The 26,259-nt window shown below is 40.9% G+C and overlaps 1 protein-coding gene across 3 annotated transcripts; it reads left to right on the top strand.

Annotated features, from left to right (window-relative positions):
• Positions 1-137: 137 nt before the first annotated feature.
• On the top strand, positions 138-26,232 carry RCBTB1 (RCC1 and BTB domain containing protein 1). Of its 3 annotated transcripts, none has more exons than XM_071551475.1 (12): positions 138-278; positions 7,007-7,177; positions 7,548-7,698; positions 8,155-8,321; positions 11,139-11,297; positions 12,940-13,047; positions 14,129-14,271; positions 17,234-17,424; positions 20,813-20,939; positions 21,392-21,543; positions 22,213-22,343; positions 25,280-26,232. In XM_071551475.1, exons 2-12 carry the CDS (start codon positions 7,034-7,036, stop codon positions 25,418-25,420), a joined length of 1,614 nt encoding a protein of 537 aa, XP_071407576.1. In that variant the 5' UTR covers positions 138-278; positions 7,007-7,033; the 3' UTR covers positions 25,421-26,232. The 3 variants fall into 3 exon arrangements, with proteins under 3 accessions (XP_071407576.1, XP_071407585.1, XP_071407590.1); XM_071551484.1 differs by lacking the exon at positions 138-278 and adding an exon at positions 325-614; XM_071551489.1 differs by lacking the exon at positions 138-278 and adding an exon at positions 812-829.
• The last annotated feature ends 27 nt before the right edge of the window (positions 26,233-26,259 follow it).

Raw genomic sequence — 26,259 nt, 5'->3', positions numbered from 1 at the left:
CGCGCGGCCACGTGACGGGACGCGCGCGACCGCCTAAAGAGGGCGGGGCGGGGGGGAAGCGAGCGAGTCCCCCCCAACCCCCCCTCAGACGGGTCACGTGATGCGGCGCCGCTCACAGCCCCCCAGTCCCCCCCCCCGCGCCGCGGTCACGTGCGCGGGCGCCGCCGCCGCCGAGCGCGGCCCCGAGCGCCGTGAGGAGCGGCGTGTGCGGCAGCGCCGGGACCGAGCGGCAGCGGGGAGCGCGCCGGGACCCCGCCGGGACCGCCCGCCGGCGCCGGGTGAGAGACAGCAGGGCCCGCCCTCCGGGACCTGGCACGGGCACCGGGGAAAGAGAGCAGCGCCCGCCCCCCAGGACCTGCCGCAGACACTGGGGAAGAGACAGCAGCGCCCGCCTCCCGGGACGTGCCGCGGGCACCGGGGGAGAGCAGTGCCCGCTCCCCGGAACTGCTCTCCCGCCGGTACCCGGTGAGAGAGAGCAGGGCCCGCACTCCGGGACGTGCCGCGGGCACCGGGGGTGAACAGCGTCCTTCCCCCGGGACCTGCCCGCCCCCCGGGACCTGACACCGAGTGAGAGAGAGCAGAGCCCGCTCGCCGGGTCCTGCCGCGGGCACCGGGTGAGAGACAGCAGTGCCCCTCGGGACCTGCATTCGTGCAGCCTTCTGGTGGTTTGGTTATTCGTGTTTGTTTTTGTGGGTGGTGATGCCTCGGTGCATCCTTCCCTTTTGTCGCCGGCTTCCTGAAGGCAGAGTGAGAGACCCGGCTTGTCGGAAAAAACGCCAAACCAAAAAAAGGCAGGAGAACGTCAGTGCTTTCTGTTTTTCCTTGCCGGGTATGAGCGGCTTAAGCGTTTCCTCAGGTTTTTAGCGCGCTTCTTCCAAATTAAAGGAATATATGTTGTTTTTTTTTTTAAAGGGACTTGCAGAGTTCTGATTTACAAAGCTCTTCTTTTAAATTAGCTATTGAATTAATATTTGGGTGTTTTTTTTATAAAGGAACTTGCAGAGTTCTGATCTAGAAAGTTCAAATGACCCATTTCAGAAAGCATATTGTCTTTTACTGATGAAAGGTAAAATGGGCTTTAATGGTTCCTACAAAGTTTGGGATTACGAGAAAAAACTAAACATAGCAATGCGTTTGGAGCATAGGGTTGCTTAGAAACTTCAGAAGATGTTTAGAAGCGTTTGAAAGATGCGTTCGTTCTTTAGAGCCTTAATATGAATGTGCCCCTTAAATGCTTATCTCTGTGCATCAGATGGAAATGCAGATACTGCTTTAAAAGGTGGCTTGTCCTCAGTAAATAGCTTCGGTAAATTACAGTAACAGATCAGTTTAAAGGAAAAAACGGGCCATGTTGTGGGTGTAATTAGAGTTTTGTAATTACCGTTTTGTTACGGTGAATGACTGACACCCCACTAAGGGTTGTTTCCTATGGCAAAGCAGTCACGTTCAATAGTGCTCAGGTGCGTGGTGCTTTTTGCTCGCTGGTATCTCTCTCAGCTGGTTGCTTAAAGCAAGCAGGAGGTTTGGTTGTCAGCCTTCAGATGAGTAGTTTTTTCCTTCCCTGTATTGCTCATCAAAGGCATCCGAAAATAAATTGTGTAGAGATTTGGACACACGGGTTTTGCCATAGAAATCTTGTCTTATGTAAGGTCCAAGGAAAGAAAATTAAGGCATGTGATTCCAGGGTGTGCAGTATCTTTCTGCTGGCAGGGAGAAAGCCTCAATAACATCACTTGGTTTGCACAAATGATTAATGTCAATAGTATTTCCATGTTCTTTCTCAATACTGAAATATGAGCTTTAAAAAAGCAAACACAGACTGCAGAAAAAATGGGGCAGTTTAGTGTTATGTCTAGGATTTAATTCTCCCTTGGTTGAAGTGTAGTTCAAATCAAAAAAGGATCAGTTTTGCCAGTCACTGTGTTATTCTGAAGCCAGATATCCTAGCCTTTGTGTTCTCTCTGCTGTTTGTAATTCCCAGAGACAATTAGGAGAAACGAAGGCCTGAGCTTGCAGTTTCTCTCTGTGCAGGGGTAGGTCTGCCCAGCTGGAATAAACCGCAACATTGGAGCCTGAGGAAGGACTGAAACAAACGTGCAATTGTGTTCAAACAGTCTTTACGAATAAGGGGATAATCTTTGAAGAGTTAACTATAGTTTTTTGTTGCAATGACAATTGGTACTGTGTTCTTGTAGAATGTTGTGTTAGGCTATTGTTCTCTCCAGCATGGCTTTGTTTAGCTGAACTATAAACTGTAAAACTTTATCTAAAATTGTTTTAACAAAGCATTTTGTAAACACTGCCTATTTTTTTTAAAGTGTCATGTTTGTCTGCATGCATCTCACTGAGAGTTGGCTTATGAGCTTTTTATTTAGAAAGCAAATTAGTGAAGAGTTGAATGTGTAGGCAGCAGTTTAGCACAGAATTTAGAGGGACTTAGGTCTCCAAAAGCTTGCAGATTTCTTTTGTTTGTCCCCTACTGCTGGTGGCTACTTCGAGGTCAGTTTCTTTTTTGTCATAATATGTGGCCAGTTCAGTTTCTGTTTTTACAAGTCATCCGTTCTTGCTTATTTGTAGACTTACTGAAATTCAAGCAGTCATCTCTTTCTGTTCATACTCGGATACTGAGGTTTTTGGATCCTTTCAGAGATGTCAGAGCTGTGAGAAGAGGTGCTATTGATGTGAACTCCCTCTGCTGGTTTGTTCTGCAGCAGAAGCGAAGCTTTGTGTGTTCAGTTGTTTATCACTGCATCATGCAGCAGAATTAACAGCTGAGAAGTGACACACAGTGTTTCTAAAAGCAACTACAGTACCCAGTTTAAGCTCAGAAGTTTTATATTCACAAGTCTTTTAATTGCAATCAGGCTAAAAGCTGTGTGTTGGTATGTGACAAATACTCCCTAGAACCACTGCTGCCATGTTGCATCCAGAATCTAAGCAATAGTTTGAGTGCTAATATATTGAGACAGATATTAGCATGCAGATTAAAACCATTACCTCAGGCTCCATCTGGTACATTTGCTACTGTATTGCACTTACAAACTCACTTCTCAGTTAAGGTGCAGTCATTGCACAGCGTGTGCAAGCCCAGGTGGTTATCAGGGAAAGCAAATAACTTGAGATCTCTGATGCACTGCAGGAAGGAGTGAAGGACACTGGATTTCTTTATGCTACTGCTTGCAGTGACAGTGGCTGAAGTCTCCTAGATCATCAGCCTTTTGTAGCAAGGATTTGCTCAGAAGAAACTTGGGATGTGCCTATCCCCTGAACCAGACTCAGGCAAATGTTGTGCAAGGATGAAGTTGCAGTGTGATTGGTGTGAGAGGTCAATTACAGTATTGCAGAGTGTCTACCCTTTTAGGAAGTAAGCAGTGTGTCTTAGAAGATGCTAGAATCAAAATTTGATTTCAATTTTGATAACTACTTGAATGACATCACTATTTACAGGCCTTTATGTAAAAAATAATTTCCCAAATACTGTTATCATAGAATCATAGAATCGATGGGGTTGGAAAAGACCTCCGAGATCATCAAGTCCAACCCTTGGTCCAACTCCAGTCCCTTTACCAGATCATGGCACTCAGTGCCACATCCAATCTCAGTTTAAAAACCTCCAGGGATGGTGAATCTGGGCAGCCCATTCCAATGCCTGATTACTCTCTCTGGAAAGAATTTTTTTCTGATATCCAACTTAAATTTCCCCTGGCAGAGCTTAAGCCCGTGCCCCCTTGTCCTATTGGTGAGTGCCTGGGAGAAGAGACCAACACCCACCTGGCTAGAACTTCCCTTCAGGTAGTTCTAGACAGTGATGAGGTCACCTCTGAGCCTCCTCTTCTCCAGGTTAAACAGTCCCAGCTCCCTCAGCCTCTCCCCATAGGGCTTGTGCTCCAGTCCCTTCACCAGCCTTGTTGCTCTTCTCTGGACCCGCTCCAGCACCTCAATATCCTTTCTGAACTGAGGGGCCCAGAACTGAACACAGTACTCAAGGTGTGGCCTCACCAACGCAGAGTACTGGGGAAGGATCACTTCTTATCACTTATTATCTTGCTGTTCACACTGTAGACTTTTTTTCCCTTCTTGCATCCTCCAGAATTTTTATTGGAAAATGAAAAATTGGCTAAGATTGTTGAGGAATCAGTCTTCAGAGAGGAAAAAGTGGTGCTTATGCCTAAGTTGGGCAGTTACTTTCTGTGGAAAATAAGTAGTTGAATCAGCTTTCTATGCACAATTAAAGCTGAGAAACAGTAGCCTGTGTGTAAGCCCCAGAACTCTTTATTTAGACATAAAGAAGAGTAGCTGCAGTTGCTACTGTAGCAATGTTGCAACTGAGTGACAGATACTCCAGCAAATGGCAAAATCTAAGGACAAATAGTAACTATTTCAAAAGGAGGGGAAACGGCTGTGTCTTTGGGGAGAAACAGTGCTTATTACACAAAAGGTGAGAACGTTTTTTGTTGTTTGTTTGGTTGAAGAGTTTTTGTGACTCTTCATTGGTTGCTAAATCTGGATAGGAGGCTTTAGGATTGAGATTTATTAAAGAAACTAACCTGCTAGTGGCAGGTGAGTTGTCATTAAAATCCTTTTTGGGAAAACCCTTAAAATAACTTTTTGGGTTTGTAGGAACAGTTGAAAGTGAACCATTGAAACAGCTGAAGATCACAGCATTGTTTTAAATGAAGCAGTGTCAACTCCTGTCAGATATTGTAAGGTCCCTTATCTGTGGATGGAGTTCTTTGCTCATGTCTTCAGTCTGGAAAGGCTTGTGTGCTTGGAAGCTTTTACCTACTGGTATTGTTTTGTCTGACAAGACAGCAGGTTAAGCTTTGAGGTATGGGAAATGCAGTGTACCTTGCATAAATTTTGGAAGTGCCTGCAAAGGTTTTGTCAAAGAAGTGGTTAACTGAGTCACACAGAACAGAAAAGAAGCCAAGTGGATTAAATACCTAGTGCAAAGATCAGGAAGGCCAGCACATTTTAAACTGGTTACCCTTAGAGCAGAATAGGTTCTCAGAGTGCTGTAAAACTTGTTAAGGTGCTAGGACATTTTCTATCAAAATAACATTTTATCTTCATGTCTTAAATTCACATGGTGTGTTGAAAATAACTTCAGGAAAGAAAATATATTTCCTAATATCCAGTTTATTGCATGTTTGTACATTGCCATTTGTATTTATATGAGTCAAATTAAATAGGAGATGTCAGAAGAGACAATTACTTGGTCTGCTCAAAAGAATAAGTCATTGCTGTCCCCTTATAATTGATTGATGGTGTCATATGTTAAAAGATTTGCCAAAGTGAGGTAACAAATCTTAGCAGCTAACTAGCCTGTGTTTGTAAGTGGACTAGAAATTAAGGAGGCTTAAATGCATTCAAATCTGTTTAGCTGTGCAGGATGTGCTGTGGTCTTGGCATTAGGTAGACATTCAAAGAAAAAGCTGTTCTACAAATAAATTTGCCATCTAGAGATTTCAGGTGTTTCCAAGACCTGTGTCAAATGTGAAATATAGAGTGAAGCTGGGCTCTAAGTGAGACAAGTGCCTGTAGAGCAGTGCTGGGTTTGTTAGATCAAGGTTATGAAATGTGATAAGGAAGCAACCCTGCCTAGGTTTTGTTTGTGTTGGGATTTTTTTTTTGTGGACATACTTCCACTGTGACCTCAGTATTTCTCAAACTTTCAAAAAAGTAATATAAGTAATAAAAAAATTAATGAATCCCCTTCTTCCAAAAGACATCTGCACAGAAAAACCTGCATTTCAGGATTGACTGGTGGTGTTAAAGAGTTTTCTGAAGCCAAGTCTTGGTTGTCAGCACAGTTTTGAGAACTAGGTATCAGAAGCAAAGGAAAGAGGCTCTGTGTTCTCACTGGTGTCAGTGTCTGTATCCCCAGGCATTATCAAGAAGCAGCCTGAACAGAGCAAAGAATAGGACATGAAAAGGATAGAACTAAATGTTGATGACAGCATGGCATCTGGATAGAGACTGCATTTCTTACCCATTGCATGATTGTCCAGCTTTTTGCTGGTGTATAATTATATGTGTTGTCACTGGCATTCTGTGGGATGCTCCATGTGGTACTCTCCAATTCACAAAACATGCTGATACCTGTGGATCGTGGGGGGTGTCAGAATCCCTTCAGGGTATGAGTGAAGTTACAGTTGTCCTGTCCAGAATTGAATGTCTGGATAAGCTCTGTGTGTTTGTGCTGGCTGTCAACTCTGCTCTTGAGCTGTTGGAATTGCCCTGAGAAAACTGGGAAGAGGGAGCATTGTGGAATGATGGATTGTATACATCTGTGTTCATTGGAAAATGATCTCTATATCCAGTCATGCTTCCAGCTTTTAATGAGTTCCAACCTGATTCTAAATAACAGATTATGACAATTTGCCTTAATTACTTTTCTCTGATACGTATCACTGCTTAATTGCACAAACTCGTGAGTTTGCATCCTGCTTTCATGCTCTTACAAATGGTTTTTGACCATAATAAGAGCTTTTGATTGTACAAGAGATGGCAGATTTGGGTCATGTGCACAACAGCCCCAGCTGTATTTTTATTTGCAGTTTCACATATACATCAGTTGCTTGCTTACATGGAATGTACAACGGTAAGGCTACAAAAAATTTCACAAGTGAAAATTTTATAAATTGGAATTCCAACTGAAATCCCATCTGAAAATCCCCTTAGAATTCCACTCTGCCACCAGTGGATATGTACTAGGTCACAGATTTTTTAATCAGTTTGTTTGTAAAACAGCAAATGTTTAATTGTATGGAATACAGTTTACTAAAATCCCCTGTAAGGAAAGGTCTGTTCTTCCAGTGTCCTACCTGTGACTTGCTATTTGTTCACCTAAATACATGGAAATATATTTACATATTTCGTACAGAGTAGGATGTTTGCTCTCGGAGCCACCTGTCTTCTCTTCCGTACAAAGGAATTTACCTTATTGCCTGTTGATAAAACTGCATAATACGCTTTTTAACAGGCTTGTTTTGTTTTGTTACAGCAATGCCATCTTGCATTTAGGAATGTCATGACACAGAGCAGCATCATGGTGGACGTAGGCAAGTGGCCAATATTTACCTTACTGTCTCCTCAAGAAATCGCATCCATTCGGAAAGCCTGTGTGTTTGGAACATCAGCCAATGAAGCCATTTACATAACGCACAATGATGAGGTGAGGCTGCACTCAAGTGGGAAATGTACTCTACAGATAATTGTTTTCAGAGTCCACGGAATACTTGTAAATAGAGTCTCAAAAACTTTGTGTGAAATCTGTGTTTTTCAAAACCTGCTGACGTACTGTGGTTCCTGCAAATAACAAGCCTGACTTCCAGGCCTGCATGAATCTGAATAATTCAGACTTATCAGTTAGCTTCCAAAGAGTCCTTATGCTGACTCTCAAGTTGTTATTTCCATGTGGAAGCCTCCGCTGGCCCTTGAGGGTCCAGGTGAAACTGTCACCAGTGTATGAAAACCTGGGTGTTGCCATACCTGTGCATACCTGAGTGTAAGTCATTTGAAGTGAGTATTCCTTTGTTTTTCAGGTATTTGTTTTTGGGCTGAATTGCAGTAACTGTTTGGGAACTGGAGATAATCAGAGCACAATAGTACCAAAGAAGTTAGAAGCCTTATGTGGAAAGAAGATCTCCAGTCTCAGCTATGGAAGTGGACCCCATGTTGTACTTTGTACTGAAGGTAGAAAATTAACTTTTGGTATAGAAACATAAGTTACCCATTTTAAGTTCCACTTGCATTTAACAGGAATGGATTAAAGTGTAATTGTATTAACTTGTTAACTGGGTAATATACACTAAGGGGTTCTTATTGGTCTTAAGTGAAACTAAATGGATTTTGTAATAGGCAAAGTAAGCTTCCATTTCCATTATGTTGCACTTGTAACATTTCACTTTGTCCTTTATGATACATTTTTTTACATGTGCACTTTTCATTTTCATGATAAATCCAAGGTTATACTGTGAAATATGTGTATAAATCAGTATATAATTTTTTTTAGTATACAGGCAATTCTTGCAATAGTTTCCCTATTTGTTAACATACTTTCATTTTTATCTTGGTATTTACTTATTTCTTAGAATTCTGCCTTAAATTCCTTGATGTTTTTGGTGATTTTCATCACAAGTATTTTTGCAGATGGTGAAGTGTATGCTTGGGGACATAATGGTTACAGCCAGCTTGGAAATGGCACAACCAATCAGGGCATTACTCCTGCTCAAGTTTGCACAAATCTGTTAATAAAGAAAGTGGTGGAAGTAGCTTGTGGCTCTCATCATTCCATGGCGCTGTCATTGGATGGGGATGTAAGTTGAAACCTGTTCAAATCTCTTAATCTCCTTCTTAAAGTGAATGGTGCAGGTGACCTTGCAGTTTGAACTTCTGTCTCTACAGTGTAAGTTACACACACAACACTTTCTCCTGCTGCCTCAAACTGGGGTGTCGTTTCCCTAAAAGCAGTCTTAAAAAAAACCTACCCCCCCCCCCAAACTAAAACAACCCCCCCAAATAAACAAACAAAAAACCCCAAACCAAATAAAAAAAGACACAAACTGCCAAATCCCACCAAAAAAGCCCCAACTACAAAAATGGCAATAAAAGCTTAGTAAACTTGTCTTTCATTTGCTGTATGTCTCACAGGGGTGAGATCAGAAAGTTGTGCCTCTTGGAGATGGAAAATGTAACTTATTTGCTTGCAGTTCTGTTAGTTAAGGGGCAAGTTGAGTTTTTTGTGTTTATTGGTTAGCATTCAGTTGGTTTCTTGTGGTCTTCATTATTTGAACACTGGTATTGTGAAAGGATGTTGCTCTGCACACCTCTGAATACCTTTGTGTGTAGCTGATGAAGGAGCACTTGGTTTCTATCCAGGTCTGCTTTATGCTGTTCACTTACATGGCTTAAGGCTACATGTCATGGGAAACAGGTATGGTTAGTTTCCACTTAGTCAGATTTGATGAACGTGTGTGTATCTGAGTTGCATATTACTGCACAGAGGAAAATCTGATTTCAGCTCTGCATTAACAAAAGAAGAGTTCTAATTTTAAAACCTTCTAACAATGAAAATGGAAACTACAGATCTTCCCGTCATGGTAATCTGAGCGTGTCTGTGTTATGGTTCAGTATGGAATAATAGTGCAATGGTAATACAAAGTATTTTAAGGGTAGGAAAGAGACATTGGGTTAATTTAATTGATGTGTGTTTTATCTGAAAGAGCCTACATTTAGGACAGATTTTGTGCTGTCGTGTTTGACCTGGTTAAACTATAAAATTTGGTGACCATGCAAGAAGCGGAGGTTGTTCATGTGTTAGTTACATTAGCAGTGCCATTTGCTGTGTGGTAGCTGCCTGTGATGGACATGTTGTCTCTTTTAATAAGTGTAACATGCTGGAAATCTCCATGGAAGTGGGGAAGTTTCTTGGAGTTTACCATGGAGTGCATATTTGCAGCTTGCTTGTCTTTGTGGCTAGTTAGTGTACTCTAAATCCATCCCTAGCATGCCTTGAAGTAACTTGGTCTGTTAATGCTCTGAGGTTTTATCTGTATCAGAGTTGATTACACTGAAAGCAGTGAAATGTGTTAAGCAGCTTTATTTACAGGAAGATTTGGCTGCAAAATCCCCTGCACCTTCATGTTATCTGAAGCCTCTGAATGATATTGAAGTTGGAAGTATTTGTGGAAATACCTGATAGAATTGGTTTGGACAGTTAGTTCAGTGCAACTGTAATTCAGTACAAGTGAAAACAAATATTTTAATGATAGAATTAAAGGGCTGCAGACACTCATGCTTCTCTGAGAGAGCAAACGGATTAGTTTTTTGGCATTTTGATCTGCCTTCTGAGATTCTCTACCTCAATATTTTCTATTATTGAAATTAAGATCTTTTACAGAGCCTTTTCAAATATTCAGAAGGGATCAAAGAGCCAGCAACTAGAAAAACAAAAGGACTAGTGTTTTCTTTAGCTCATATTACACATGGTAAAAGAGCTGTGTTGGGTTTTTTTTTGTTCTTGTCTTTGGCAGGTTGGGTTTTTTTTGGTGGCAGTGGAGGTTTGCTTTTAATGTCTGACATTTTGTTTGGTGTTGCAGTAAAGAGACAGCTTCTGACACCAAAGGATGTACCAACTTCTCACTAGGGTACCTGTCTGTGTGCTTGTTCTGGGAGGCATCTGTGGCTAGGTATTTCCAGGAGGACAAACTTTCAAACTGGGTGAAGCACCAGAGAATGAGCTACAAAAACAGTTTTATGCCAAGCTGTGGGGGTGTGTGCGTGTAGCAAAAACTGAAGGCACTGAAAGTACACAGCTGTAAATTTTTTATAGCAAACCACTTCCCTGTCTTGACTTTCAGATAAAAGGAAATTATATTTTTGCTTGTATTAGTTTGCCACTGGAAACTTTAAACTGACAGAGATGGTGCTTTTTTGTTAGTGCCATTACAGACTCAGAATCAGAGACTATTCTAAGTTGGAAGGGACCCACAAGGATCCTCGGGTCCAACTCTTAAGTCAATGGGCCGTATGGGGGATTGAACCCATGACCTTGGCATTTTTACAGCCAAGTTTTAACCAACTGAGCTAATCTCAGGGTCATAGAGTAAGAGAATTCCGCTACTGTAAAACATGGGCTGACAAATCCATCTTCTTTCACAGCTCTTGAAAGATATAGAAGAGGTATGATGAGTGTCCAGCAACAACCTGGTTTAGAGTTCTATAAAGAAAGTTAAACTCAAAATAGGAGAGTTCAGCTTATCTGAGAAACAAATGACATTTGGACTTGGATTCCTCTTTTGAACATCATGAAATTATGAAGACAATCACTGTGCTTTTTGTCTTCCAGTCTGACTAATATTTAATATGAAAACATGTTCCTTTTGTTTTGTGTTGTGCTTAGACACTCAAATTCTGTAGCAAGAAATTGAAACAAGTGTTACATCCATATTTGCTAGGTCAGTTTTACTGCTGTTTACAACTTTCAGCTGCTGAAAATTAATGTTAAGCATTTCAGCTTATTAAATAGGATACTGTACCCAATCTGATGCTGACTCCAGGAAAATTATCATCTATTGCTATCATTACTATTATTGAGGCTTAAACTGCGTGGTTTTGTTTGTTTTTGTGGACAGCTGTACGCTTGGGGCTATAACAACTGTGGTCAAGTTGGATCTGGATCTACAGCGAACCAGCCAACTCCTCGCAGAGTTTCAAACTGTTTGCAGGGTAAAATTGTAGTTGGCATTGCATGTGGTCAGACCTCCTCCATGGCCGTAGTAAATAACGGTGAGGTAAGTAGAGCAGCTTCATTCTCACATTCTCTATTACCTAAACTTACCAAGGTAGTGTCTGAATATGGAAACATGCTGACATGGAGGGCTCAAGTTAGTTGTATGAGCAGAGTTACACTGGTAACTTCTGTGAGACTAGTTTAAGGAAAACGCTGCAATTAACTGGAGATGCTGTCTTTAAACATTTCTTGCTATGGAAAAAACTGTATTGGAGCACAACTCTTACTGTGTCTGCAACTGCAAGGATTTGAACAGTTGTATTAAGCATGTCTGTCTTCATATTTCAAAAGATCATTTAGCATAAATAATGTTAGTTTCATTTAATTTGTTAAATTAGTTTCAGTTTGTTTTTCTAAAGCATGCACACTTGGGCATTGAATGGGCTGCCCAGGGAGGTGGTAGAGCTGCCATCCCTGGAGGTATTTAAGAGACTGGATGTGGCACGTAGTGCCGTGGCCTAGTAAACAAGGTGGTGTTAGGTCAAAGGTTTGACTTGATGATGTCAGAGGGCTTTTCCAGCCTATTTGGTTCTGTGATTCAACCAAACAGTCAATTTTTCTGCAACAATACACTGGCTGATCCTGGGGTTTAAACACATTGCTTAATTGGCAGTCACGAAACCAAGCTTTTGAACATTGTCCTAGTATTGTGCAACTCTTTCATTTCACGTAAGTTTATGGTGCTGTCCTGCTTCTAGGCATGAACCTCAATTTTACTACTTTTCACCAATCTTGAGTGGAGCATCTTTGTGAATGTGGAAGGACTGTAAAAGTCCCTGAAGCTGAGTTGAGCTTTCATTGTACATAATTTGCTATGACTTGGCCGCCAAAGGAAAAAATTAAAGATAAACTGGGGACTTCAGTTTAAACTAATCAGCTGATCAGAATAGCTAAGTTAATGTGTTCTTTTTAAAAAAAACAAAAACAAACAAAAACCAAACCAACCAAAAGCATAAAAGAAATAAGGAGAAAGGATGGTGTAAAAGTTAACTAAAGTTCTAGCCAGGTGGGGGCTGGTCTCTTCTCCCAGGCACTCAGCAATAGGACAAGGGGGCACAGGCTCAAGCTCTGCCAGGGGAAATTTTAAGTTGGAGATCAGAAAAAAATTCTTTCCAGAGAGAGTAATCAGGCATTGGAATGGGCTGGCCAGAGAGGTGGTGGATTCACCATCCCTGGAGGTTTTTAAACTGAGATTGGATGTGGCACTGAGTGCCATGATCTGGTAAAGGGACTGGAGTTGGACCAAGGGTTGGACTTGGTGATCTTGGAGGTCTTTTCCAACCCAATCGATTCTGTGATTCTATGAAAAGTAATAAGGAGAAAGGATGGTGTAAAATTTAACTAAAGTGTTGATGTTATGGGGAAGATTTTGGTGTACTGTGAGTTTATTGCAAAATTCCTAGTACTTCAGACACATGTATTTTCAGAAAGCTCCTTTAAAAGGTAAATGCATGGTTGAAAATTTGAATGCAGTCAGTGATTGCAGTATATTTAATCTCTTTCAGCCTTCTGTATAATGGTCTTGAAATAGCATATGGTTTTTTTATAAGAAGTACTTTTTTGGCTCGTGTTTGATACTAAGCCTTAAATGTTCTGTACTCCTGTAGAGGAGTGGGTTAATTCTTGTTTCCTTTTGCACCCAGGTTTACGGCTGGGGTTACAATGGCAACGGCCAGCTGGGTCTGGGCAACAACGGCAATCAGCTCACACCCTGCAGAGTGGCAGCGCTGCACAGTGTGTGTGTGCTCCAGGTACATCTGCTGTGGGCATGGACATGCATTCCTGCTGCTTCAGCTGAAGCCACATCTTTGGAATTGTACATCTGCTTCTAGAGTTTGCAATTCAAATACTGATTTTTTTTTTTTTAGTGCTGATAAATTATGTTTTGCTTATAAAAAGTGCAAGGAAGCTGTAAAGTATTTGCTGTTGTAAATGCTTGGAAAGATTTAAGGTTAGCTAGTGTAACCACCAGTAAATTATGGCACAGATACAAATTACATCTTTGTTACAAAGCAGAATGAAAAGCACTGGGTGCAGACAAGAAATGAAGGGTAATAATGTTCAAATTGGCTTCTACATCAATCTTCTAATTAATCCTTCAGAAGAGAGGGGAGAGAGAAGATAAGAGTCGTGGGTGTGGGTTTGGTTGGGTTTTTGTTAGTTTGTTGTTGTTGGGGGTTTTTTTTGTTGGTTTACTTTTTTTCCTAGCTAAAAAATCAAATGTGGGATTTCTTGGGTTTTTAGTAAGGTTCTGTGGAGCTGCAGGTGAAAACTTGAGTTGAAGTGTCATCGACTGGTAAACTGTAGCTCTCACTGTTAGATACCCTGAGATTAGCTCAGTTGGTTAAAACTTGGTTGTAATAATGCCAAGGTCATGGGTTCAATCCCTATGTGGGCCATTGACTTAAGAGTTGGACTCGATGATCCTTGTGGGTCCCTTCCAACTCAGAATAGTCTGTGATTATTCATACTGTACAGCATTCAAAATATCCAACTCTGAAATACTTTCAAAGTATTGAAAGATGTGATGAAGGTGTTCTGTTCCTTGTATGAAGAGTCTACAGCTGAAAGCAACTAGTGGCTAGGGAGACTTTGCCAGAGTGGAATAAATTATTTGAGAGTAACCAGTTAAATTAATGAAGCTGGGACTACTCCTGTGCCTACAGCTAACAGGTGGTGTTAGCTTTAAGTACTGAGAAATAACACATTGTAGTGCTGAATGAGGAATGCCTGAGATCCATAATAAGCCTACGGGAATGTGTGAGGAATGTGTGTGGTGATTTGTTTCTCATTTGTTGCCTTTAGTAGTAACGCTTATACATTTACTTACAGATTGCCTGTGGCTATGCGCACACACTAGCACTAACAGATGAGGGCTTGCTCTATGCCTGGGGAGCTAACACTTACGGGCAGCTGGGAACTGGCAATAAAAGTAATCAGCTCAGCCCCGTGCAGATCATGATGGAAAAAGAAAGGTAATTTTGCTGAAGCTGTTTCTGGATTGACAAGTCTGAGCATGTGTTATGCACTCTAGCACTGGAAGCATGCAAGTGAAGGACTTGGTGGATTGTTTTTCTATTGGTAATGTTAAAAGCATAGGGAAGGATTGTAACTTACTGTTTACAATAGGCTGAGTGATATTTTTGTTTCTTCTGTCTGCAATGATTAGTGAATGTAAACATACTTTGTATTTACCTGCTACTGAAAGATAATGAATGACTGTTAAGCTATTCTGTGTATAGTTCCTTTGGTTAAAAATCTGGAGCTAAGAGATCAATAAGCCAAGATTTTAATTTGTATTGAGGCTTACATTTAAAAAAAAATAAACGAGGAGAGGAGGAAGCAGCATCTTTGTAACAAGTGACATGTGAGAAAAACAATTTTTTAAAGACCGGCAGCAGACACCCATGAAAATACAACTCAGTTTGCAGGTTGCTTGAACTAAGAACAGTTAATACCACTTTTTATCAGTGATACCAGATAGTAGTTCCTGGACTCAGAAAAGAATGAAATCAACCTTTGTAAACCCTCTTTCAGTACCCTTGTCATGCTCGTGTTTGGGATAGCTCTTTTGCTGTTCACCTACAAACATGAACCTCAGTCCCATTCTCTGGGTCCTTACATATACGTAGAGATTAATGTACCTTGGCTTGCAAACATCTGTAGTCTATAAATGCCTTGTGATCTCCTCTTACCTGGGAAACAATTCTGATTGGTTTTTCTCCTTCATTTCTGTACTGTCTGGGAACCCATTCCTCTTTTTTGTTTCTTCCATTTAACATTAAATTAAAAGCTTCACAGTACTGAGAGTGTTTAAGAGCTTAAAAAAATGGGGGTGGGGAAAGAAGAAAAGAATCATCACAATAGAAACCCCTGAAGTGAGGCTGTTTTTTCTGTGAAAGTACTTACACTAGTGAAACAAAAATGAAATATTCTCTAAAAAAGCAGTGGAAGAGAAATGTGTATGTTTGCAGATAGATCAACTTTGTTCTTTTGGTGATTTATTTCATGGGTGAACTAAGGAGAACTCTTGCAATTAGAACTGTATGTGAACTCAAGCATGGGCTTACAGTAAAACTGGCATTTGTTCAATGACTGGAGGAGGGAGAAAATACTGTAGAACTTCTGCTTGGAATCTGAGGGAGAGATAAATCACTTGAACTCCCTCATCATGCTTGTCTTGGCTCCCTTGGAAACCGTGCTGTAAGTGGGTGAGCTGTCATTTCCCAACAAGCACGTTACTGCTCCTTCTCCTTGTCGTGTTATTTATGTAACTCTTTCGTCTCTTATATTTAATGCTGGTGACACTTCCTCAGGAGGTGACATTTGATGCTATCTTGAAGAATATTGCACATACAGCTTGTAAGGAGCTTTTAGACTTCATTTTGTGTTTGCTTGAAGGAACAGCTATGAAGGTCAGCTTCCTGAATTTTGATGTTAAGTGTATGCTTAGCATGTTACCCTGTGCATGTACGGTGATACTGTACGTGTGTACCATAAATGTGTTATAATAATACATATTTACTTCTGAAGTGTAGTATAGTTACTCTAGAAAGAAAAATCTGTTCTGCTAAGGAAAGTTTGGGGTAGGAAATAGTTTAGGTGGATATCTATGATGGAAAGTAAGTTATTGTTAAAATAAGTACTCTGTGATGTCTCTTGCAGAGATGCCAAAATATCTCAATATTACACAGAGGTTAAGTAACTGAGTAGTCTTCTATATGCCAGAAATTATTGACACATATATTAAAGTGATACAGATTCTGAGTGTTGCCTTGAAATAACTTTTGCACTTAAAATGTGGGCTTTGTACTGAAGTTTTTCACCTAAAAGTATAACTCTTCATGGATATTGTTCTGTAAAGGAACAAACATTTCAATATGTATATTCTTAGACTACTTGGGAAGACTTTTATTTATTCAGGTTGATCTGTTTCTGGCACAAAAGCATGAAATCCTCAGAATTTTTATTGTGGAGGAAAAAACAGGAAAGCATAGCTTTTTTTTTGAACTAATACTGTAACCTCCCTGTTTTTTGGCTGTCATATGAACAGAAACACTAGCAATGTCTATGGCGTATTTTAGCTGGAATTGTAATTTTTCTCAGCTCTTATAATGTTTCAGAGAGCAAGACAGGGATTACTTGAGCAGTGGGAGAATAGAATAGATAAGTGAGCATCAGCAGCTCTAATATTTGAAGGGACTAGGTGAGGTAGGTGAAAAGACCAATGGGCTTTATTTAAAAACCAAGCATAGCTCTTCAAGAATGTGGAGTTGTGTGTGTGTGTTCACCTCTCCTCAAAGGAAGCACTGTCTGTGCTTCATGATGAATTTCAGTGTTGAGGAAAGGAAGCTTAACAGCAAAATAAGTCAGAAATATGGGCAGTGGGTGAGATCTCTGCTTACCTACAGAAATCAAACTAAAAGGGGGGAGAGGAGTAGAAGGATTATTGGAAAATACATCAGAGCTTAACCTCAAAATGAGTGCTTTTAGTGTGTCTGTCTGAAAGAAGTTCTGAAAAGTGCTCGGTAAAGATCTAATTAGTGTAACTTCCCTGATCTTCTTTCCTAACTGGAAGTTTCATAAGCTCTATAAGTATTTCTTCTCGAGAGTGTGTCTGATGTGCATTAGTTTTAAGGGGTAAAATAATTTTCGTCATCCCTTTTCCATAGTTATGAAAGAATAGGAGTAATGTCAGCTGATAAAGATGACATAATTAAAGCAATATCTGATTACAGTAAAATCTGTAAGCAATCTGAAAGTGTCATGGTGTGTTTCTAATATGTGTTCAAACAGTGTGATGATGCTGCAGGACAAAACCCCCAAAGTACAGGAGTGTAGCTGTGTAGCTTGATTGTCTGTTATTTTGGTGAGGCATTTGGAAAGTCTCTTGATTCTGTACCTGTGAGTCTCTTACTGGGTTTCTTCTGTTCACAGGGTTGTGGAGATTGCAGCCTGCCACTCTGCCCACACATCGGCTGCCAAGACCCAGAGTGGGCAGGTGTACATGTGGGGCCAGTGTCGGGGGCAGTCCGTGACCTTCCCCCACCTCACCCACTTTGCCTGCACTGACGATGTGTTTGCCTGCTTTGCCACCCCTGCCGTCATGTGGCGCCTGCTCTCAGTAGGTGAGCTCCAGCCCCCGTGGGGCAGCCAGTGCTGCAATCTCTGGGCATTGGTAGGGATTAGTACAGGACACTCTGCTGTGGCAGCTTCCTGTTGTGAGGAGGATCAGCAGCAAGGTGTTTCTTTTTTCTTCTGAAAAAAACCAGTCTGTTTCGGCAGCTAAGGATCCAAAGTAGAGTTAACAAGATTGTTTGCTGATACATGTCTAGAGTGAACACTGTTTCTGCCTTGCACTGTGAATAGTGTGTTTCCTACATTTGAACTGTTCGAACTTCAGCTCAGGACTGGGAAGGAATCCTGGATCATTATTAACATAACTTATTTTTCTCTTAAAACTATTCCTACTTGCAAGACTGTTCCTGAGGGTTGTTATTTTGGTATCTAACAACTTTGAATTTTAAGTGTTGTCCTAGCCTTCACTCATTAGTATTTGCTCTTCTAATACAAATATGAAGGAGCCTCTCTCTCCTCTCTCTCCTATGCATCATGTTTTGAAACAGAATTCCAAGTTTTCATTTTGTGAGATGATTTGTCTCAAACCAATTTAGTTTGACTTTCCTCAAAGCCAGGCAAACCTGTAAATAATAGACCCTGTAAAACAAGACCCTAATGTAATTGTTTTCTCTCTCTGAGCTCTCTTCTAGTGTCTTAGATTACTCTTTGGGATGCAGTCTCTGTGTCCAACAAATAGGCCCAAGCCTTTTCCCTTGATTATCTTTGATCCACATGCTGCTAATTCTGATTTGGCACCAGATATGCTGTAAAGATTTTAGTTTGCACTTCCTGGAAGACATGAAGGTGTCTTTGTGTCCAAAACATAAAGGTGTTTTATCCTAGATCAAGTGCTTCAGTTCACAAGATCATTTAGGAAATCTATCTGTGTTCATGTTGACAATGGATCCTAATTTTGTTAGTCCCTGTACAGAATTGTTTTTGTGGGGGGATGGATCACATCCTAAGTAACCTGTCTCTGGACTCATTCCATGTGGCTTATCTTAACCCAGCTTCTCCATCTCAGCTTCTCTTTTAGCATGTTACTGCACTTGTAGGGGTCCACGTGACAGCATCTCATCTGTAGAGGAAAGCTCAATAGCTTTACTAAAGAGAGAAAAGATTTGCTTGGAGTGGTCTGTTCATGAGTAAATCTAAGTCTTGTTTTATCCCGTTTTTCACTTTCTCCATTCTCTAATCCCCTGCACTATGTGTTAGTCTTGCTCTCTGTAGAGGTATGAGGGTTGTCCAGTCTATTGCCTTTTGCTAATAGTGAGGTCTGTTTAAATGCCATCTCCCCAGTTTCAATACCTTTCTAGTTCTTGGTTTTTATCAATTACTCTCAGACTGAGTATAACCAGCTATTTGACTTCTGTACCTGCATTTTAATACCTCTTAGCCTTTGGGGCTTCTTTCTCATATATTCTGATAATCTTACTGAATGTTTAAATCAAAAACTTTAATTATGGGAGCATTATTAATCTCCATTTTCCTTATGCATATTTTCCTTCCTCAGGTTTTTTGGTCATATAGGTCTAAAATTCCCTCTTTTCTTTTTTTGGTGGTGTTTTGCTTTCTTAGCAAGAGCTGACTATGTGTAAAGGTTATTGTTCTACTTCCAGTTATGATGTCTCTGCCAAAAAAAATGAATCAGTCTGTCAGGATTGGCTGTGGTGAAGTACAAATCTGCAGCCTTTTTTCAGGACTGAACTTAAGGTATTTGGAGTGAAAGTTGAACCGCACAGCTTAAGCTAAGCCGATGACCTAGAAAAAAAGATCACATGAGCAAATGGAGAGGGACTGGGGCATGTTTAGTTAGCCCAGATGAGATGCAGCTTCTGTGGATGACTCGTGTAAATCAGAAGAGTGTATGGACTTTTGTGGCACAAATGTGACTTGTCAGTTCTGAGGAGTTTGTTGTGGCAATATTTCTTTTTAAAATACTATTTAACTGGTCTTAACAGTGAAGAGTGATTTCTGGATTGTATGTGGGTGAACAATGTACAGTCCTGTGGGACACAGGAGACATCGACCACGTTCCTTGTATTGTATGGCCAGACTTGGCGAACGCAGATTTGGGCAGGGCTCTCCCCACGTGGGTGTGCCCTTCCAGCCTGCGCAGTGGATTTTTTAGGTGAGGCACAGCGTGCGCAGAACTGGCCCCACCATTTCAGTCCTGAGGTCCATCTGCCACGGCCGAGCAAGCTTGGACAGTGACAGCGAAGTCCTCGTGACTGTCACAGCACCCGGTACTAACCGAGGCTGACCCTGCTGAGCATCTGAGATGTGACGGGATGGAATGGCAGGGAGGCATTGAACTGCCAGGGGACGGTCCCACTGAGACTGGAACTCAGGCCCTTGGGATTCAGAGTCTGGAGTGCTCTCCTTTACACCACGGGACTGCCCTGACCACATTCCATTACAGTGGAAATCCACTAAATTTTCTTTTCAATACTTCATTTCTTAGAAGCCAAGTATTTTGAAACACACTTTTAATGTGTGTCAGCAAAAGCTTCAAATAACAGGTTAAATTAGGTTTTCTAAAGCTTTACCAGAAGCCTTAGACAACTTTTGCTCTAACTCCTGTATGATTTCTAGAGACATAGTGGGACCTCTGTGGGACCAGTGCCATAGGCCTTAATAGAAAGAACTGTCATATCTCAGCTTTAATCCGTTTAATTCCACTTCCAGTATTGTTGAAGTCCTGTGTCCTTGGTTGTACCGAGAGCACAGTGTCTGTCTCTGTCTGCCTTCAACGGCTTTGGGTTTTGTGTTTTCATGGCTGACTAATAAACTGAGTAAACGGTGACAGTGATAGTTCATGTTAGTGAGCCCTGGCCAGCAGCTTACCAACCTGCAGGCTGTATCCAGTCTGTCAGTACAAGCAAGTGACCCAGCGTTGGCATGTTCTCTTACATTTTAGGCTCAGCTCACACCGTGCCAGTGCAGCAGGAGTGCTGTGCCCATGTCCTCAGGGAGTTCAGGTGATGTAGACTCCCAGGAGCATCAGTGTTGTGTGGGTTAAGCTGCAGTTGAGTCTGCAGGTTGCAGAACTGAGCTGATGCTGAGCTCCCTGGAGGCTGGATATTTCATGGGTGGTGCCCACGTGGAGAACAAGTTCTCTGGGTACTTCCCTTGGTACTGTGCAGCAACTTCTGCAACGTGATGGAATGAGAACTGCTGCCCGTAGCTGTTGTGGAGCAGCCCTTACCAACAGGAAATGCTATTGGATTAATTCGTTCTTCCCATTTTGCTGTTTAAGCCTATGGAGCCCTGACACTGATCTGTTTTTCTTGACCTGCTCTCAGTGTAGCTGCTAGCTTTAGTTAGTGATGTGTGTGTTCCATTTAAGATGCTTAATGTGTTGTTTTGTTTTTGTTTTTTAATTTGTTTCTGTAGAACATGAAGACTTTTTAACAGTAGCAGAATCTCTGAAGAAAGAGTTTGACAGCCCGGAAACCTCAGATCTAAAGTTTCGTGTGGATGGAAAGTTCATCCATGTCCACAAAGCTGTTCTGAAAATCAGGTAGTGGTCATGTTTTGCAGCTCTTGTTTGCACAGAATATACCACCTCTTATAGCACATCTTAAGGGGTGAGAAAATCTAAGGGGTAGAGAGGGACCCCTAAACCTGTAATATGTAGCATCTATGTGTCCATGATTGCTTTAAACGCAGTGATTGTAAAAGGAGTGGGCCACATTCATTTCTCACTGAGCCTGTTTGTTGTTCCCAGGCTGATAAATTCTGTTAAGTTCTGATTGCAAATGTACACATGGATGTTTCTGTAGCGTGGACAAAGTAAGAGTTTTACCTTAATGCATAACAAAGTCCATAGTTTTAGGAAGGAAAATGTGGACCACTGTCTGTCATAATATTTGTGAATATTGCAGAGTGCCCCCAATACACATTTTGGGGGGCAGTAATGTAATGTTTGTGTGTTTGTATAGCAGTGTTCCAGATGATGTCTTTGTCTCCTAGGTGTGAACACTTCAGAACAATGTTCCAGTCATACTGGAATGAGGATATGAAGGAAGTGATAGAAATAGACCAGTTTTCATACCCTGTGTATCGTGCCTTTCTTGAGTACTTGTATACAGACAGTGTTGACCTTCCGCCTGAAGATGCAATAGGTATTGCTTATGGTCCAATTATATTAGAAAGCAGTATCCAGGAAATCTGAGACAGGATGTAGAATAAGTGTATAAATATAGCCTTCTAGCCTAGCCTATAATGTATTTGACTGGTGATTAATTAAGCTGTCTTTAAAATACTCTTGTAGCCAACTTACTGCAGCAAAAGTGGTGCATATTTAGAAATCGAAGAGTTTTTTCAGGTTTGGGAGAGAAACTATTTCTCTGTGTTAAAATACGCATTTAACTAAATTGAGTCATTTATTTGGCATAGTTATCAAACAATCTCAGTAGATCTAATAGGAAAACTTGAACAGCAGAGCAATTGCAGCAAGCTGTAATTCAAGCCCACATTTTGATATTAGTAACTTTTACTCATGTTGTGGTGCCTATTTTGTGACACTGTTGGAAGCCATTGGGTATGCAAATCAGTGGAACAGCTTTTATATTTACATACATTAACAGCATTGCAGCATGAGGTAATAAAAGGCCTTTCTTATGTGTACTGTACCTTTCCTTAGCGGTGGCCTACTTGAAAAAAGCACATTATAGAGATGTAGAACTTTGCATGCAGAATACAGGTGCAGTCTGTACCTCAGGAGCAGTAACTGTTGTTGAAAGAGCAGAGATTGTTACTTCTGACTAATATTGAGGGCAATTTAATTGCAGGGCTTTTGGATTTGGCTACTTCGTACTGTGAAAACAGACTGAAAAAACTGTGTCAGCACATCATCAAGAGAGGAATTACTGTGGAAAATGCATTTTCATTGCTCTCTGCTGCTGTCAGATATGATGCAGAGGTAAACTTCTAAAGTTCAATCTCTTAAATGGGTGGCTGCTTTCTAACTTAAACTATGGAGAAAAGCAGCTGGTTACATTTTCATATAAGCTCTCTTACTTACTGTCAGATAATGCTATCTGCCTCTTTTAGAGTTTGAGAGTGTTGAACTTGCAAAAACTGTGTTTGCCATGAGATATATCTTCTTTTATTTTAATTTTTAGCCATAAACCAGTTCTGGGAAGGTGAAATAGTATATAGATATTTCTGAGGATGAAAACACTCTGAAACAAGGGAAGGGTTTAACTACAGTGGAAAAAAATGTAACACTATGAAAAGCAGTCTTAAAAGCCTGGAGTTCCTTATTTGCAAGGCTGTGTATTGTGTGTGATGACATAATGGGAGGTTGGGGATTGAGTGTGTTTGGCTTTTTTTTGGTTGGTTAGGTGTTTTTGTTTGCTTTTTTGGTTTTGGTTTTTTTTTTTTTAGCTACAGTCAAATACTGTTTTCACTCTCTGCTAATGATGTGTCAGGATAAGAGCTGCTTCATGGGCCTTACAAATGATGAAAAGGGAGGAACACTGTGCAGGAAGGGGGGAAGGCTGGTGAAACTTCCCTGCTGGGTGATGTCTGACTTCGCAACTAGTCCATTAACCTGCTGCTTTGGGAACTAATGGGGGAATGTTCCTGGGCTTGCTTTGGCTGTTTGTGTTCAGTGCAGTACCTCTGCATTGCATTGGCAACTCTGCGATTGGTTGGTTTCTATCTTGCTGCTTATCCTTATAAAGCAGTTTTTTGGTACCGAGTAAATCAACTCATTGCTTTTTCTTGTAGTTAACATGCAGCAACTGGCATGCTGGTTGCCCTAACTTATTTCAGAGCCTTGCAGTGTGTTGCTTGTTTGATATATCTTACTCAAAGCGCTGTGTTAGTGTCTTCTGTGCCTTAAGCTCTACTGTGAATGATGATTGTCTTTGGTGGGAGTTCATCAAAAATAGGAAGACTTGCATATTTTAGCCTCAAAAGATTGTTTGCAGGATGGGTCTTCAGTGTGTGATTGATTCTGCTAGTAAAGGGTGTAAGAAATCCAGTTACTATGCCTTGTCTGTACCTCGCTAGCTAAATAAAGTTAGAAATGAAGTTAAAGCTGTAGGCCTAAATCCTGCTTTCAGGAGAGAATGGGGGACCCTTAGGGGTTGGGCTTAAATAAAAGGTTGGTTTTCCTTGCTGTTATACTAGTTGGGGACTTGGAATTGCTTGGGTGATGTAGTGCATTCAAGGGAGTCTGGGCCTGGAAGACAACAGTTAAAAGAAGCTGCTTCACTGATTTTAAAATACCTCCATGATGTGAAACTCTCCTACACTTTCTTTTGGTGACTGACTGAAGTGGCTAGCATTAGGTCAGGGCTGGTTTTTAAAATGATACTTGGCTGTACCTTGTGCCTTTATTCACCTAAGCCCTTATTAAGTACAGTTTGCTGGGAGTACATCCATCTGCAAATGAAATTCAGCCTTTTTTTTTAATACAGAACTTTAAATTTTCCAGAGTTACTAATACCACAATAATTCTGTTTATTGTATGCTTCTGTTGCATTGACTTGGAATATGATTTTTTTTTAATAAAGCAGTGCAAAATATTGTAATGTGTATGATGTAATTTTCTTTAAAATTTGAGTTACTTCTGTTATTTGAAAAAAAAAAAGAAAACCATCAGTGTTCAGTTCTAATAAGCTTGTCTTTCTTTGTTGCACAGATGCTACACAAGTCAAGATCTGCAGCTTCAGATGCCTGGTTTTAGGCCAGGATATATTTTTGTATTATTGTTGTGTCAAGAACTCCCACTGGCACACACAGTTGCTGTAGCTTTCAGTATTGACCTTAAGTGAAAATATAAATATTAATCAGTCTTTCATACCTCATGTGGCTTAAAGAGCTCTGCAAATTTGTTACATCTTCCTGCAGCGCCCAGACCGCTGAGCAGCTGAGGGTGTGTTCTCACATACAGAGTATCGGTCCTCCAAATGTTTAATGAAGCAGTGGGAGTGGTGTCAGGAGTTGCCCTTTTGTAGGGCTGCAATGTCCTCCTTACAGCCACTTAGATCTGCACCACAGAGTACCTTTCCTCCTCGAAAGAGGACTTGGAAATACTCTGAGTGGAAGCGTTCTGTGGTCAACCTTACATTGACAGTGGCTTGTGTTCTTTAAGACATCCTTTCTGTCTGATATCAGTGATAGTTGTGAGGCTTTTCTGAGTAAACTCAGATATCCAGAGTCCACTGTCTCCAAGAATTGCTGTGCTGGACTGTGCTACTGTAGTTCATTTGAAGAATTTTTGGGACATCTGTGAAGTACTTTTAACACAAGTCTGTTTGTAATGCACTGAAAGGCCTTCTGCCTAATTTTTGCTTTACAACTCTCCTGTCAGGATACACTTGCACTGAGCCTGGTGACATGTAACTTCAGGCTCTAGTTAAGCCCTCAGCTAAGCAGGAGGTCAAGCAACCCTATAGACAGATTTGAGTTTATATTATGGAATGAAAGAGTTGAATTTTTTCCTTCATCCACAGTCTTGGTTATAGATCATTACCCCAAGATTTTCTATTTGTATTGGAGTTTAGTAGCTGTTACTGAATGCAGGTGAAAATCTTCAAGTGGGAGAACTTAAAAATGTATTACTCAGAATAGCAACTTTTGTGACTGCAGCTATACAGGGAGAGCAGGATTTTGGGTACTTCCCCTTGTGACTGATTTACATAGTGACACAGATGGGAAGAATTATTTTCTGTTTCATTTACATAGTGACTGTTTTGGGGAGAAACCACTGACAGCCACTGGGTTAATATGTTTGTCTAATTCTCTGCAAACATAAAACATATACAGGCACTTTTGCCTGAATGAGATTTTCTGTGATGAAAACAAAGGTAGTAACACTTTTTCTTTTTTTTTTTTTCTGTTTAGGACCTAGAGGAATTCTGCTTTAAGTTTTGTGTCAATCATTTGACAGAAGTGACACAAACTACAGCATTTTGGCAAATGGATGGTCCCCTGCTAAAGGAATTCATTGCTAAAGCCAGTAAATGTGGAGCCTTTAAGAACTGAAGGGAGGCCGTAAGTTGCGGTGTTGGTAGGGCTTGTGTGCAGTTATAGCAGGATGCCATGACTGCAGAGGGAAGGGCAAGCAATTACGTGGTCTTTCGCACTAGAAAACGTGAAAGGCCCCAGTGAAAAAAAATGTTTTCAGTGCTCCAGAGTGAACTGTTGTAAAAACGTCAAGCAAAATACTCACTTGCATTTAACCAAGTTGGATGGTGGAACCGCTCAAGATTTGAGGCTGGGAAGGCTCCGTGTGCAAAGCGCACCCGCCAACGCTACGGACTTACCTTTCCAGCCTAGGGAATCTGTGCTAGCACCGCCTGCTCATGTGTTTGATTTACGTTCTGGGGTGGGAGAACAGTCTGACCTGAGCCACTGAATGATGTCACTTCAATCATTAACTCTCTGGGATTATAGAGAAGTAAATGGCACGGTTATCTCTTACTGCATTTGCATGATTGTGAATGGTTGGCCATTTGCTGTGTGTAATTAACAGAGTGTATCCAGCACTTCAAGTGTGCAAAAATCATGTCTCCTCAAAGCCTACGCGAGTGACTTTGAGAAAGGGAGTTACTGGCAAAACTAATTGGGAGTTAATCTCTATATCTGGGTATATTTAAACATAAATTGTAATAAGTACATTGTGTAATCTGTTCAATTTTTAAAATGCTTAATGGAAATAATTCCCTCTTCATTGACTCCAGATTACATTGGTTCCCTCCCAGGGGAAGGGATATACTCTTCTGAAAGATGGGTGGGTTTTGCTGTTAAGTATTGTCTAAGTTTAAATTACATGTAATAAAATTTAATTTTTTTTATACCTGTTCACTAGCAAACTAATTTAG

The sequence above is a fragment of the Pithys albifrons genome, chromosome 1 (assembly GCF_047495875.1).
Source record: "Pithys albifrons albifrons isolate INPA30051 chromosome 1, PitAlb_v1, whole genome shotgun sequence".
Classification (NCBI taxonomy): Eukaryota; Metazoa; Chordata; class Aves; order Passeriformes; family Thamnophilidae; genus Pithys; species Pithys albifrons.
The sequence above is the reverse complement of the archived record's forward strand: the minus strand, read 5'-3'. Positions and strand labels throughout refer to the sequence as shown.

Excerpts from the sequence above, each read along its gene's own strand:
- RCBTB1 (XM_071551475.1), top strand. The coding sequence starts at position 7,034 with ATGACACAGAGCAGCATCATGGTGGACGTAGGCAAGTGGCCAATATTT. Across the intron at positions 13,048-14,128 it reads ACAGTGTGTGTGTGCTCCAG|ATTGCCTGTGGCTATGCGCA; the intron begins GTACATCTGCTG and ends ATTTACTTACAG. Across the intron at positions 22,344-25,279 it reads CTGTCAGATATGATGCAGAG|GACCTAGAGGAATTCTGCTT; the intron begins GTAAACTTCTAA and ends TTTTCTGTTTAG.